This window comes from Ylistrum balloti, unplaced genomic scaffold (assembly GCF_031769215.1).
Source record: "Ylistrum balloti isolate Yb309-2 unplaced genomic scaffold, AGI_CSIRO_Ybal_v1 Utg371784, whole genome shotgun sequence".
In the NCBI taxonomy this organism is placed as follows: Eukaryota; Metazoa; Mollusca; class Bivalvia; order Pectinida; family Pectinidae; genus Ylistrum; species Ylistrum balloti.
This window is the reverse complement of record NW_026782891.1, coordinates 75929-91142: the sequence shown is the minus strand read 5'-3', so window position 1 is coordinate 91142 and position 15214 is coordinate 75929. Positions and strand designations below refer to the sequence as shown.

Below are 15214 nucleotides of genomic sequence, written 5' to 3'. Positions count from 1 at the left end.
GAAGTTTCAAGCTTTTAACATGCTTTATTCTTGTGATCTGGAAAGAATGTCAAGGTCATTTTTATAAGCAAACTTTGTCTGGCCTCTTCCAAGGAAGCTACAAGTCCAAAATCTGATCTTTTAGTCTTTCTGTATTTCAGCAAAAAAATTTTTAACATATTTTACCTTATTATTATTACTATCATAGTTATTTTATTCATAAATTTTTGCATGAGTCCATATTTCAATAAGGACTATCTGTGGACCATTATACATAAGTCATGAGTGAATGTTTTGTCTCAATACAACTTCTGTTCAAGTGAGGTAGATAATAAGATTTTCAATATGGCAGCAATGGTGGCCATCTTGAATTTTGCATGAGTATGAATTTCAGTTAGACCAGTAGGACCATCTGTAGGAATAACATCATATATCATTTTCATTCCCAAAGGATTAGTGATAAGAAGATTTTTTTCAAGACCGATGCAATGGTGGTTATCCTGCATGTGACACAGGATTTAATTGAGGACCACTTAGGGACCATATCCTTCTTAACAATAGGGATTCTACAATCATCCAATCACAAGTCATCAAACAAGATGATGCTATAAACAGATGGACACTGGAGACCAATAATGTGCTATGACACAAGCTGCTTTGACCTATGACCAAAAGAGCTAAAAAACAAAACAAATCTATGACCAAACCAATTTTCCTGAAATATTTTCAGCATAGAATGTCAGCAAATATCATTCACACATTATTTATAAATGATGATGTTTACGTGGGTGTGACCTTTGGTGTGTCTGTACTGATGAAGGACCAAGAAGTATGAAAATGCTTCATTTCTGTACCAGACCACTTTAGAGCCTGAATGTGATCACGGTCAATAGGAGGTTTCCATTAACTTTGTTTATTTCCCATCAGCCAGCTTATATTTGTTATCATGACAAGAGTTTGTGTGATTTGGTTTTTCATGAACAAAGTTGTCACTCTTACCTTAAACGATACGGACATAAGTACATTTGACATTGGTTTTCAGTAAGCGCAATCTGAAGGACCAGCAGTTCACCAATCCCGTTCACAATTCCCAGAAGGGATCTGCAAGTGGAAATAAAAGGAGATAATTTGGTTAGTCTGTTTGTATCGCTTCATAAATCATACAAAACGTGTTTTTTCCTGGTTTGCCGATGGTCAATTACAGCAAGCAGATATTATTGACCAATACTAGGGATTGAATGGCCGATAAAAAAAAGAATCAGTTTAGAAGCAGGAAACCTGACATACACAATGTACAAGTTTCCTCTACGAGAATAGACAAATGTAATGATCTGACAAACAACAAAGATGAAGCAACATCTGACATTTTGAAAATATAACAGAAAAAATCAGGGCTCTTATGTTTGCTTACTTTCAATAGAACAACTGATAATTTTGGTGTCTAAATTTGCAGTATTCAAAGCCAGCTACCTTATATCTTATAAAAAAAAATAAAGAGTATTTGGAGACAGCTACTTACTTTTACAAGTTTGCAAATGTACAGAAATATGATAATTATACACAGTTATATGTTTTTTCTGTCTTGTTCTGTTGATAGCTTTTAAGCAAAACCCAAAAAACACTAAAATTCATGTTTCCCCCTTCTCTATACCTACTCAAAAATATAAAAATGTTCAAGTTGATTCTGATTAATAACATATAAACATAGTATATATGTTGCATACATAAGACTTGCATCTTTGTAGCAAGACATCTTATAACCTCAAAATTGTTAAGTGAAATGTTGACAACAAAACAATTGCCACCGGAAAACTAACACCATAATATTCTGCAACTTCTCCACGCAAGATTAAAAAGTAACAAAGGGAAATAACTCATTCTGGAAAAAATTAATAGATAGGTTTCCTTAAATTTTCAAGTGAAGAATACACCAAAAATTCAAACTAATAAATCAATGAAAATAAGTGTTCATTTTCCTGTCTATAAATTTTATCTGGGTCATCAAATCATTAAAGAAATAATGTAAATAAATAAAAATAATAAGAAAACAAACATTACAAGAAGGCTATTTATTTTGTTAAACACTTTTCTACAGTTAAACCTACCAGCAGACTTTAAGCTTGTACAAAACCTTTCACACATCTACACGATAAAGATGCTGGTAAACACTAGGGAAATTTTACATGAAAGCGATCTAAACACTGTACAGTAATCACAATATTTTACGAGGCATTCATCTGTGAGAACGGAAAGAAGAAAAAACATAAATTAAATTAAATCTTTATTCTTTAAAATCATCATCACTGGTACCACCATCATGGGTTTCCGAGGAGAGTCATATCCTGATAGAATCTATCGACCTCTAACAGGGTGGGAAACTACATTTCATTCTTGTAATTGTTGTAACTCGAAAATGCTTTCAAAAATAATTTGTTTTGTATCGTGTTATTCTGATTTTCTCTTATAATTTGATCAATAACTATTAATACTGCTGATTTAACACCTGCGTTCTCGGATACACACAAATTTATGGTTCACCATCCTTCAGATTCCTAACAATTTGGTTTTTATTTGTTTTTTCTTTTGTGCATGCTTGATTGCTATGGCAACATGCACACAGATCTAACTAACCAATTACATAGACAGTTTTTAAAATGGCTATTTAATTAAAGAATAATTATCAAGACTGACCTATATATTCCATGATGTAATGAGCTGTAAGCAACATCTGAATATTTATGAAGCAACTTTAACAACTTTAACAGAAGATCTGAGGTGTTTGAGACAGACAAAATCATGCATGGCCAGTTACATTATTTTGGAAACCGAGATCACAAACTGTCCTGTATAGTAATACTTTACCATAATTGCTCTGATATATAAAATGAAATGGAAGATTACAAAAGACTTTACCAAGTTTCCGCCTTCTCTGTCCAATTTTTGAATTTTTAAGTATTCAGATAAAGTACAAGAACAATTTATTGATAGCCTGTTCTAAAGAGTCAAAAATACAAGTTTGAAGTTAGGTGTATCATTTACTAGAGCTAATCAGTACATACTGTTAATAGTATCATCTGAAAGTTAATACTTAACAGGAGAATACTTATGTGAAGTGTTTCTCAGTATGACATGTTCATGTTTATCTATTTCAAGCAATTAATCATGAACTCTCTCGTGCTGACACTGGTGGAGTTAGGGTCAAGATAATAGCACTCTGAGCAGAGTGCAAGTTAATGAGATTTTCAGAAAAATGGCAAATAATGGTCTTAGTTGCAGGAAAAAAAGAAAGAAATATTCAGGGAGGGAAAACTTCTCCTGGATAATTTTTAACAACGAAACACCTAAATACCTCTGATATGTCAGTGACCGAAGTATAAAGATTTGATTTCCTTCCAAAGGAAAGAAAATCTCTGCAACATATATTGAATCAGTGATAATGGCAAATTACACACACAAGATAGTCTCAATTGTATTCATATACCATGTCAAGACAAAAGTAGCATGAAAGCTTAGTGAAATTCCCATTACTCTTAAAGATTTCAACTATATGAGAATCTGTGTTCAAATGAAATTTACATTGATGTATTGTAAATCTGAAAATACTGACAATAATGATGCTATCAAATCCTGAAATTCTATAAAGGAAGAAGAAAAACACAGAAATTATATTCAGACAAGGTGACATATCCTCGTAAAAATCCTACAAATTTGTACCCCACAGCCACCATTAGGTTTACCTGGCAGAGGGTACTTGGTTCAGGAGTCCGTTGAGAATGAACAGGATGTCAGCGTTTCCATCAGTTACCAAACGCACCAACACCTGACAGGCAGATCGAGCAAGGATAGGTATCTCATCACCACATTTTTCCCACAGAAGTTTAATCTCCACAAACTGAAAGGACAATACTCAATGAAAATCATTTCAATTTTGTCACAAAATATTTAAGAGGCCTAATTAGCTTGCAGTAATCACTTAAGACTGTTTTTGTACAATTTGTTTGCAGACTAGATGACATCTGGATTATTGTCCAATAATTTCTATGACCTGTTTTAGAATCCTGATGCCATGATCAATAAATATTTACCAAATCCCATCATTGTTAAAAGAATCTTGAAGCTTCTTAACTAATGTTCTAACTTCTGTTAGACATACTCAACCATTACATTATGATTTTGGGTTTTACAGTTTTTAAGAAGAAGTTTTCAATGAAAAATGCTTTTTTAATATTTATCCTTTTCAGGGAACTCAATACATTGATATTTAAACAGAAAGAGTGTTATTTTGTTTGATCTAATCTTAGCCAGTCTATAAATCATTCTTTTAAAGACCTTGAACTCCAAGCAAAACAATATATAACTTCTCCAAGCTATAAAATACTGAATCTTTCATTGCCAATTTGATATGAAGCGAACTACTGCTTCCCTCAGTTTTACGACATAAGGTATAATTTCATTGCTTTTTCAGATTTTATTGGATTTTTATAACAGGAAGCAAACAATTATCAAAATACACATCCCCACCATAAAAAATTCTGCACAATTTACTAAGACATGCCTGAAGCATCTATGAAAATATCTTCTGAATTCTTTTTTAAAATCCGTATTAAATGAGCATTCAATGACAGAATCACTGAGGCTAATCTTATTTGCTTTTTTGTGATACAATCATAGATTGGTTTGAATCATAATAACCATTGCAATTATTGATTATTTTTTGTTAATTTTCTCCTTTATCTTTAATGCTAAACACAGATTGGTTACGTTGATAGTGTTGATTCAATTTAAATCACATCTTTCAGAAATTTCAATTTAGCTTTCGAATGAATGATTCAGAAACTTAAACAAACCTCTGGAGTCTTGGAGTCAATTCGTCCAAGTGTGGCTGTTTTCTTTGTAACTTCATTATAGAGTCTCCAAATGGCCTGCAAGTAAAATAAATCAAATTTTATTCAACCAAAAACTTGTCTTACCAATGGCATAGCATGAATAGAAAAATCTGTAGCATCACTTGATTTTTAATGAATTCAAATTTGTGGCATATTTAAAAAATAAAAAAAAAACCTATATATTCTTGACTTTGAATAACATTATTCATGAATCATTCACTAACATTTATGACACTATGAATTCCATCTCGCAAGGTATAAATGTCCTTGAGTAAGTAGAGTCAAACTTCAATGTTCAAGGGACCAATACAATAACTTTGAGTTATTGATGCTTAAATCATTCGTAGTGGGTTATATCCACGTTTTCATGTTCATGATCATTGTTGATGACACAATATTTCTACCTGAACAAACATACCAAGATACAAGCTTGAATACAAAGAGACATTTTTTTATTTATAGAACAATTTCATTTCAGTAATAATTACCATAACTTTAGTATGCATATATGGTACCTACACCTATCTTTGTTTCCAAAAGACAAAAGACTCAAAAATCCTGCGCTCCCTACAGTCCCATGAGCCATCACAGCAGAGACAGGGTATCTCCCTTCCTCTTTCCTTTATTACACCTATGTGACCTGACATTGTCAGCTGAGTTCCTGATAGTTGTTTTCGGTTCACTCATTTATTTCTTTGTCGGCTTTGTTTGCGGCCTTTTTTTATTGCTTCAGCTATGTTGGTTCCCTTTGTTTTCATTGTTCATTTGTGTAAAGGTTTAGTTAATTTTTTATCCAAAAATTTATTTACTTTGTTGCAATTTTTCATAATTGTCATAAGTATGTCTAGGGCTGGTTTGCATCAGGGTACGGCTCACGGGTGCTCCAATTGCCTAGAGGAACGGGACTCCCATGATGCCTACACTCTGTCCTTGAAGTGAGACTTCGCTGTGTGGAATCTCTCGTCAAGACCCCGAGCCTGCTCAGCAAGACTCTTCTGGTCGTAGGATTCGTCCTCTTCTTCCTGCAGGAGAAGCAGCCTGCTATGTCTTCCTGCACTTTCATCTGTAGCGTAAGTGATCAAGAAGGACGTGTTTCCGGTCGTGAGTAGGTATGATGGGCAGGTAGAGGGGCTCCCTACAGGGGGTTATTGGGTTCTCTTTTTTCCTTTATATTATATACAAATGAATGATTAGATTCCCAGAATGGATGTGAACAGGTTTGAAATCATTTGTCTGACCACTAGGTTTTTCCTCGGTATTTTATAAATTTATATATATATATATCTTTGATATTTTCCTTCAGGTAATCCCAGAGGCAGTTTAAACTATGTTCTTTAACTGTAAGAAGGAGAGGCAATGGGATTTATTCAAGACAAGAGGTCCAGAGGGCCTGTATCGCTCACCTGGATACTTAAATCAATATTGCAAAACTTTGCATTTCTTTAAAAGGAAAATATTTCTCCTAATGAGCCTCACCCCACAGATACAGATTAAAACAACTGATAACATTTAATAATTGTTTTTTTCACAGAATTTTTCATCTTTCCAAGGGTTGAAAAATCAACAAACAGTTACTGACTGCAGTTCATCCTTGAAACACAGATGTATGGTACCATGCTATAGTAACCTTGATATTTCAGTGTGTCTAAGTTTAAATGTCAAGTTTGGCTATAGGAACCTAACCAGAAAATTATAGTTTTAATATTAATAAAACATAAAATTTATTCTGTTGTCAAATAGGTACGAATAATAACCTTGTTAAATTTGACAGAAAAAAGAAATGTTAAAAGTTGAATACATGTCAGAATGCGTGGTCCCTGGCACGCTCCGTGATTAAATCAATCAGTCTAACTTACAGCCATGGCAGGCTTCCTTTTGAGTAGTTGCTGCCATGACTTGAGGAAGTCTCGATTGATATATACCATACAAATCACAGGAAGGTCGACTCATATCAAGTCAGCTACTTCCTGTTGTGCTTATATACGAGCCTGGAAGATTAGTTTATGATGTCACTGTGGATACTAAGGATTGTTTGTTCCTGACACGAAAGGTCTTCACTCTGGGAGTGAAAAAACTTCAGACATCTTAACAAATTTGAAAACAATAACATTGTTCTGGCGTCATTTCCTTGTTTTATCAGATATTTTCACGGTAACTAATCACTCTTTTAAAGATGGAAAATCAATTCTGATATTCCTTTTCAGTCAATGAACTTAAATTGTTTGCTATTTCAACAGATAGGGTTTTAAGGGACATCCCCCAGGACAAATCGAAGTGTCTTTATTGGTTTCAATGAGCTTTTTCATTATGTAGTAAAAGGAAACTTATTTTCAACAACAGACACAAAGGCAATAGCACTTACTCCAGTTCTATAAAAGCTTTCGTGTTTGTTGTTGTTACAGAGATTAAAAAGAAAATTTTTTTAACAAAATAAGATAACTTAATTTACATTGTACATTTAACTCAAATGTCAAATGGGCATCAAAACAAATTGTAATCCTATGTTAACAAGAGGCCTAGCGACCTTGACGATCACCTGAGATAAAAGGTTAAAGAATGGTTAAAGAATAGTTATCAAGCGCTTGAAACAGAAATTGTGACACTGAATATAGACAGTGTCAATACATGCATTCCATCAAAACTGTCATCCTGTACTGATAATTCTTATAAAGTTATTTCCAGTGGGAAATAACCAACATTATGCTCAAAAATACTATTTTTCTATGAAAATTACAATAAAGTCTAAAAAATATATTCCTCCCCAGGAAGAAAGGTGAGACTCATTTTGGTAATTAAAGCACCTTAACATTCTTCCATTCATGAAGAGCATTTGATTATACTATATCTGGCTCTTGAGAAGAAGATTTTTGAAATCTGAGTCAATTTGACCCCTTTCGGCCCTGCCCCTCAGGTCCCTTGGAAGATTTCTGCAACATTTCATTGAAATTGGATCAGGGGTTTTTGAGAAGAAGTTGAAAGTGTTAAATTGTTTACGGACACACAAGTACGACCCTAGATGAGGGGTATTAGAATCGGTCACCACGAGACGCTGTCTCAGGTGACCTAATAAATCTAATTAAGTTTGAATCATTTCATATTGAAATTACAAAAATGATATGCTAAAAACTATAAGTTTCCTTTATATACTATAGTAAAATTCCCTCCCTCCCCCTGGGGCAAAATGTGTAACTATAGGGTCATGAAATTCTAAATTTTGAAAAAGTACCTTCAGACCCTTCCATTTATAAAGAGTAACTGACTACCATATCTGGGTCTTGAAAAAAAAATTTTTTTTTTAAAGATATGCAACAGTCTGACCCCTTTTGACCCTGCCCATCTGCCCCTAGGATTTAACCAGAGTCAATATGTTCAAATCATCATTCAACTCAAGGCATATACACTTGTTTATTTCTCCATTATAAATCAGTCAAACTGGTTAGATTTATAAGTGTATATGCCTTGTAAATTGTAAAGAGGTAATAGTTGTATATAAAGTTTGTTCCCTCCCCAAGCAGCAATGTGAGAATCTATGGTCACGTAACTCAACCTTGTGGCAGAGCACCGTAAGATATGTCCCTTCCCCCCATGAAGAACATAGCTGATTTTACCACAACCGAGTCTTAAAAACTGCGACCCTTTGGTTGCAGGGCCCCAATCCTCTGGTCCCTGCAACCATAAAATGAACATTCCTGGTTCACCCTTTTGACCATGGAATGTTTCTGCAAAAGTTTGTGCAGAGATCATTGAGAAAAAGTGTTAATTGCTTATGGATGGACAATGCACAATGTTCATCTCGGGTGATCTAAAAATAGAATTCACAATTACCATGGTACAATTGTTTATAGTCAAAACCACGTGTTGTCACAAAGATAGTCTTAAACACAGTGGAATATTCTAGAAATGAAAAGATGTCAAATACATGTCCTTCCAAATAAACTGACTAGTCCTTGTAATATCCTACAAAACTTCAAATACGCAAGAGTCACAGAACCACTGCATTTCAAAAGTCAAATTATGTTTTGAAATCAATATGCCAATTAACTGATGAAAGATTCTTCAAATAAATGTTTTGAACTTTTGGATAGTAAGAATTGTTTGAAAGTCTTGATCTCACAAAGTGATTTTTGAACATTAGCCAATTGTTTGAAATGTATCTCACAAAACAAGTATGTTTTAAAATTAAGGTTGTAAGATGTCCACCAGTTGACATTTTCATCAAAGAAAGAGAACCAGCTGCTCCTGGTAGCTAAATACAACCTCCATCTGATACAGAACAAACATGCTTCATTGAGGCCGAATAAAAGTGATGCCATCTAAACCAATCATAGTGTCACCATGGTGAGAACTTTTTCAGTCTGGAAAGAAATATCAAAGTAAATGTAAAATTTACAAAATATAACTTCCTTTGTCCCTGATTGAAATATCCGAAAGGATAGAACACTGGCTCAAACAATTTGTTCATTATTCCGCTTCAAGGTTGAATGTGGTGCTTATAATAATGTATGTTAACATGGTGTGGCCTGACATCCATGAATCAGTTCCACAATGTGTTTTCTCAGTGTCACGTTTAAAGTAGTCCCTTGGAGACCTGGTGACATTTGTCTCGCTGTTAAGTGGTAGAAATACCGATGGTCACCCATCCCACTGATGTGTAAATTACCCAAATCAGGTTATATCATGGTAACTAAAGAAGTCACTTATTACAAGAAATCAAATTTTGACTGTTGCATGTCGCAAAAAATATCATAATAAAAGAGCTTTAGAGAGATGAAATGTGCCCATCATCATCTTTACTAGGTTTTTAAATCAAATTGTCTCTTCTCGTCTATTCATTTCTAAAATCTTCTGAGCATTGCTCAGTATACCAAATATAAAAGATAAGAAGGAACAAAGGGAAATCTACATACATGAGCAATAATCCTCCCAGTACAGTAAATAGTATAACTTAATTATCAAACTCCAAGATGGCCACCTGGCAGCCATTTTGTTTTTCTGATCAGTCTAAATATGGAAAATGCACAACAATGTACCATTATGGAAATTTCCAGTTCAATTTGAGAATGATCCATTTCGTATATATAAAGCAAAAGAAGAATTGAAGGATAAACAGACAACAGATGTGCGACATATTTAGAGTTATTTGAACAGCCCATCATCTAATGACACAGAAAATTAGAATTACAATTTGATCACAAAATTCTTATTATTTCCCTGATGACTCATTAAGGCAGGAAAAAAGAGTAAACACACAGACTTCCATCCTCACAAATGAATACCCATTGTTCAGTCTCAAATAACAAAAACACTAAATACACATCTTTACAGAATACACAGGATTAACATTACAAACCTGAAGAAAATGTTCTGAAACACACAGGGTTCAGTCTAGACTTGTTGAGATATCATATTGTAACTGAATTACAAAGATGTGATCTAAAACTAGCCTGACACATATAAGTAAAAAATGATTTTGAGTTAAGAAATCAAGAGATTTTGCTAGTCATATATCATTATAAATGATAAATTCTGTTTTTGCAGAGGCTAACAAAACAACTACAAGATGTCTAATCACATTTGACCTTCCTTCCTGATTGATATGTAAAGAAACTGAGACACTGTTACAAAGACCACTATCAACAAACACAGAAATCTGTCCATGCTTCCGCAAAAACCCATCACTCACACCTCAAATGAACTGTCATATCTGGCTCCAGACTGGCGTCTTGACAGGAGTGTTAAGTAGTCTTACATTTCAAACACATTTGTCCTCCATAAACACTAATCAGGGTTAAAATTCAGCTTGTTTGTATTCAGAGGAAATGACAAATGTTTTCTTGTCATGCATGTAGTGGTCGTGTGTCACTTACAGAAGCAAGAGAGTTAAAGTGAGCTTATAAAAACCTCTTTTCCTGCCAGGGAAGTTCTCTGTGCTTATTTTGGGAAATGCAATCTAATTTGATTATTGAGCTGAGAAAAAGCGGTTGTATGTATTCAACAAGACTTTCCTTGTCCTACTGCTTGTTCCTAGAATGCTGCATTTTATAAAATTCAATTTAAACTGTAAAAGGTGAAGGTCGGTGTGGCCTGTGTATGGTGTTGAATATGGTCTTAGTCACTCAGCTGACAGAGCATGTTTATTTGGCTAGATTAGTAGAGTCAGTTGATTATCACGCCAGAGATCTGGGTTCAATTCCTTGTCCAGGAACTCCACAGGAATGTGTGTTTTCCCTGTTCTTTCAAAATATCATAAAAGATGTATCAATAAAGTATTATATTAATATCAATGAACAATCGACAAATTGAATTGATTGGTCAGAAAACAATGTCAAACATACAGCTTGAAATATACCTTGAGGAAGGGGGGAAAATATAAAATGAAATGTACATCAAACATAATATAAATTTAATGTTTTATGACTTGAGGCCAAAACAAACCCAAGATATGTTTAAATCTTTATCATTTCTCAGCTAGATTTGACAACTAAGTTCAAACAAGCAGTTGAAGTATTCATAAATGAAACCAAAAAGAGTTTTGAATAATTTCGCATCACCTATCTGATGACCGAAGATACATACAGTTCTTAAGAAGAAAAATTGTTGAAAGAAAGTTGGATAAATAGATGATGAACAGAAGACCTAGTTAGATGATCATTATGTTAATGCTATTTCTTCCTGTGGACTTTTCAGTGATTTTTCTGCTTTAATTTGTTTTGTAAAAAAAATGCCATTCTTCCACAAGTGGATCATCTTACTTTGCATTTCTTATTTTTCTCTTCATGCAATAAGGAACCTGAAGATTTCCATTTTATTTATCCATTTTCTCCAGAAAATTTATTTCATATTTCTAAAAGTTAATCTACACAAGATGAATCAATCATCAACATCATCATCATCATCATCATCATCATCATCATCATCATGACTGATGAAACAGGAAGTGAATATCATAAAGCAAACAAAAACCATTCTCAACCAAAAAAAATATTTTGGGCAATAGGACTGCTTTCAAAAAAAAAAAAAAAAAAATTAACAATTTGATAGCTTAAAGTGCACACACACATAAAAGAACATTTTTCAAAACCATTATCAACTTTTCCTAAAACCTTCTGACACTTTCTTGAAAACTTTCTTCCATATTCTCAATTTTAATGTTTTTCTATCCTCCCCAATCTCTCTTAATGATTATTTTAAAAGAAACTAACTGAATATATGTGACCGATGGTTATCCCTTAAACTTTGAACACTGTAAATAAGTCATCATTTTCGCTTCAACAATGATTCATCCTTATTGATACTCTCACTTCAGTAACAAAATTCATCCAAACCTATATAGCTGAGGACGGAAACCTTTATTCTTTATGCATGAGAAACATTTTCTATGTGATCGTAAAATCATTTGATCCTGTTTCTAGTTCGCACCAACAACTTTTGGATGTTACTAACATGCCATGTAGTTTCTGATTGGTTGTTTGTACAAGCTTTTATCACCGGCCCTAAATGTCACTTTACCCACAAAACTCTTTATAATCATCGTCTACCTGAAAAATTTACCCCTGTAATCGACTACAATTGTTTGTAATCCCTGAAATTTTGAGGACAGAATTTGAACAATTACGAGTATTTTCATTTGTACGAATAGTGTAAACTACCAAATTATCATCTGGACTGAAAATTGACCAAATAATTGTCTGTAGGTCTAGATTTGTCATCTTTATGAGGTTGAATATTGACACTTTATATTCACCCATGATTTGGTTTGTAAGCACGCATGATATCATCCATCAGTCAAAATAGCAATACATTCAGATGATTGCAGAGCCAATCAATTTTTAGTTTAAATCTTTCCCTTCCCCAATCAGCTACATCAGAAATATTTGACCTTGACACTTAATGTTCAGGTCTCATTTACAAGCAAAAGAAATATCCTTTTCCATCATGTAATTAAAAAATTCTGACTTTCTTAAAAAATATAGATTAATTTAGAAAGATAAAAGCATGGTGGTTATAAAAACATCCACATGACGCTTGTTCAGGAGCAGGTCATAAATTTTGTTTTATGAGAAACTTAAGATGTTGCTCCGAAAGTTCTAGGATCATTTTCATGTTGTAAAAGGTGCTATCTAAATTATGTGATAAATGACGAATACGATAACCATCTCGTGTGCAAGTCGTAAAAAACACATAACCTTTTATTGTTCCCTCGACCATTTTCTTACTCTGATATAAAAGCGCTACACTATTAAAGGTCGTTCCAACGCCTAGACACTTGCTTCTGTTTACACTGTATTAATAAGCCGTAAGCCACAGGGACTGACACACAATAGCTAGACTCCCACTAAAAGTAGGCATGTGCAACTTAAATCACTACTCTGTAATAATCATTACAGAAGGGTGATATAGGATTGTTTGGCATAAATCCATAGAACTGCAGTAAATGTTAGTGTATTACCAAACATGGGCTTCTTTGTTGGATCAACACAGTAACATATACCTCTTTATTTTTTTGTCTAAGATATCCAGGTCTGTATATAATTTCTTCGCAGAAACCGGAGTCCCACAAGGTTTAGATATGCATACAAGTTTTTCTAGTGGATAATCTGAGCAGAAGTAAGTTGAAAATTAGAGCAGAAGAAAGTTGAAAATCAGAGTAGAAGCAAGTTGAAAATTAGAGCAGATGTAAGTTGAAAATTAGAGTAGAAGAAAGTTGAAAATTAGAGCAGATGTGAAAATTAGAGTAAAAAAAAGTTGAAAATCAGAGCAGATGTAAGTTGAAAATTAGAGTAGAAGAAAGTTGTGAATTAGAGTAGAAGAAAGTTGAAAATTAGAGTAGATGTATGTTGAAAATTAGAGTAGAAGAAAGTCGAAAATTAGAGCAGATGTAACTTGAAAATTAGAGTAGAAGAAAGTTGAAAATTAGAGCAGATGTATGTTGAAAATTAGAGTAGAAGAAAGTTGAAAATTAGAGCAAATGAAAGTTGAAAATTAGAGCAGAAGAAAGTTGAAAATTAGTGCAGATGTAAGTTGAAAATTAGAGCAGATGTAAGTTGAAAAACTAAACAGAAGTAAAATCAAGATCTTCAATTACCTTCTTTGAATAGAATTTGAATTGGAAAAGGGGCATAAAAAAGAGACATTCTGTTTTTGTTTCCAAAGTGTTATATCCTTCTTTAAGCTTTATCGAACATGAAAATTGTAATGAGATCATACCTGTATTGCGATATAAATGCAATTTTGAGCATTCTGGTATACATTTTAATCATGAACTGTTACCAGATGGTAACTAATCCTGTTGATATGAATACAATTGCGTGACAGATAAATAGAATGTACTCCATTCTATGCTTATATCTACATTCATATTTATAATTTTCTTAATATGAAACCAAAAATGCATTTACATTTCCTGTTAACGAAATACAGATGTCAGCAAGTTCAAATCCAAGAATATTCAGCCAATATAATATAGTTTCTTGTTTTATTTAAAAATAACAGTCATATCAAATAGTATGATCACTTCAATTTTCCCTTTTTATATGTAAAGTGTTAAGAAGTAGTGTGGTTCTCAATCAGATTGCACAGTTATGTGTCTAGTGTTGCTTCAGGAATATTTACATTATCGTGTCCACAATTCACCAATAACAGCATTACCAGAAAACCTTTACATGAAAGTCTCTCCATTCTACATGACAACGACCATATTAAGGGTATTTCATCAGCAACAGCTGCCATATGTGGACTGTCAGATCGATGTCTGGTAGACACCATTGATAAACTTGGTAATTTCATCTCTTATGTACTCATACAGATTTTTATGTAAAAGTTATGTGTTTGCAACTGACAATCAATTTGTTATGACTTAATTTTAAAGCTTTGTACTGTTACTTAAATTATTTGTGAAAGCCTCTACCTAAAATCTAACAACTTTGGAAAAGTCAGTATATTGATATAGAAAGTCACAGAGAGCTATTTTTGTTTACCTCGGAGACATCTAGCTGTCTTTCTACACATATTGAATCACCATAAAATGTAGAATACATTCTAATATATACAACAAATTAGTATTCTATTGATGCATATATGTCAGACAAAATGTAAATATAAATGAATGATTTTTCACAGCTGTAAAATTGTTTGGCAAGCATTCAAGTCACCATCATCATCGTTAAATGGACTGAAAGGAATAAAATATAGATGATATACATAGCTAATTGTGTCCTTATTATCCCCAAGATGTTTGCAATTAACCAATCATCAGCTTGTTTGCATAAGATATTGTGTCAATTAAGTAATTAATTTTTAATGGTCATGTTAATTGGTCTAATCACATGAACTATTTCTTACAGTCATGT

The 15214-nt window shown here is 33.2% G+C and overlaps 1 protein-coding gene across 1 annotated transcript in view; it reads right to left on the bottom strand.

Annotated features, from left to right (window-relative positions):
- LOC132563600 (uncharacterized) overlaps positions 1 to 6758 on the bottom strand; it is a 49249-nt gene extending 42491 nt beyond the window's left edge. Inside the window, exons 1-6 of the mRNA XM_060228341.1 lie at positions 6722 to 6758; positions 5787 to 5928; positions 5270 to 5294; positions 4827 to 4901; positions 3717 to 3871; positions 979 to 1080 (exon numbers count right to left, since the gene is read on the bottom strand). Of these exons, the coding sequence (XP_060084324.1) occupies positions 979 to 1080; positions 3717 to 3871; positions 4827 to 4901; positions 5270 to 5294; positions 5787 to 5928; positions 6722 to 6758 (536 nt within the window). The remainder of the gene's footprint in view (positions 1 to 978; positions 1081 to 3716; positions 3872 to 4826; positions 4902 to 5269; positions 5295 to 5786; positions 5929 to 6721) is intronic.
- Positions 6759 to 15214: the final 8456 nt, after the last annotated feature.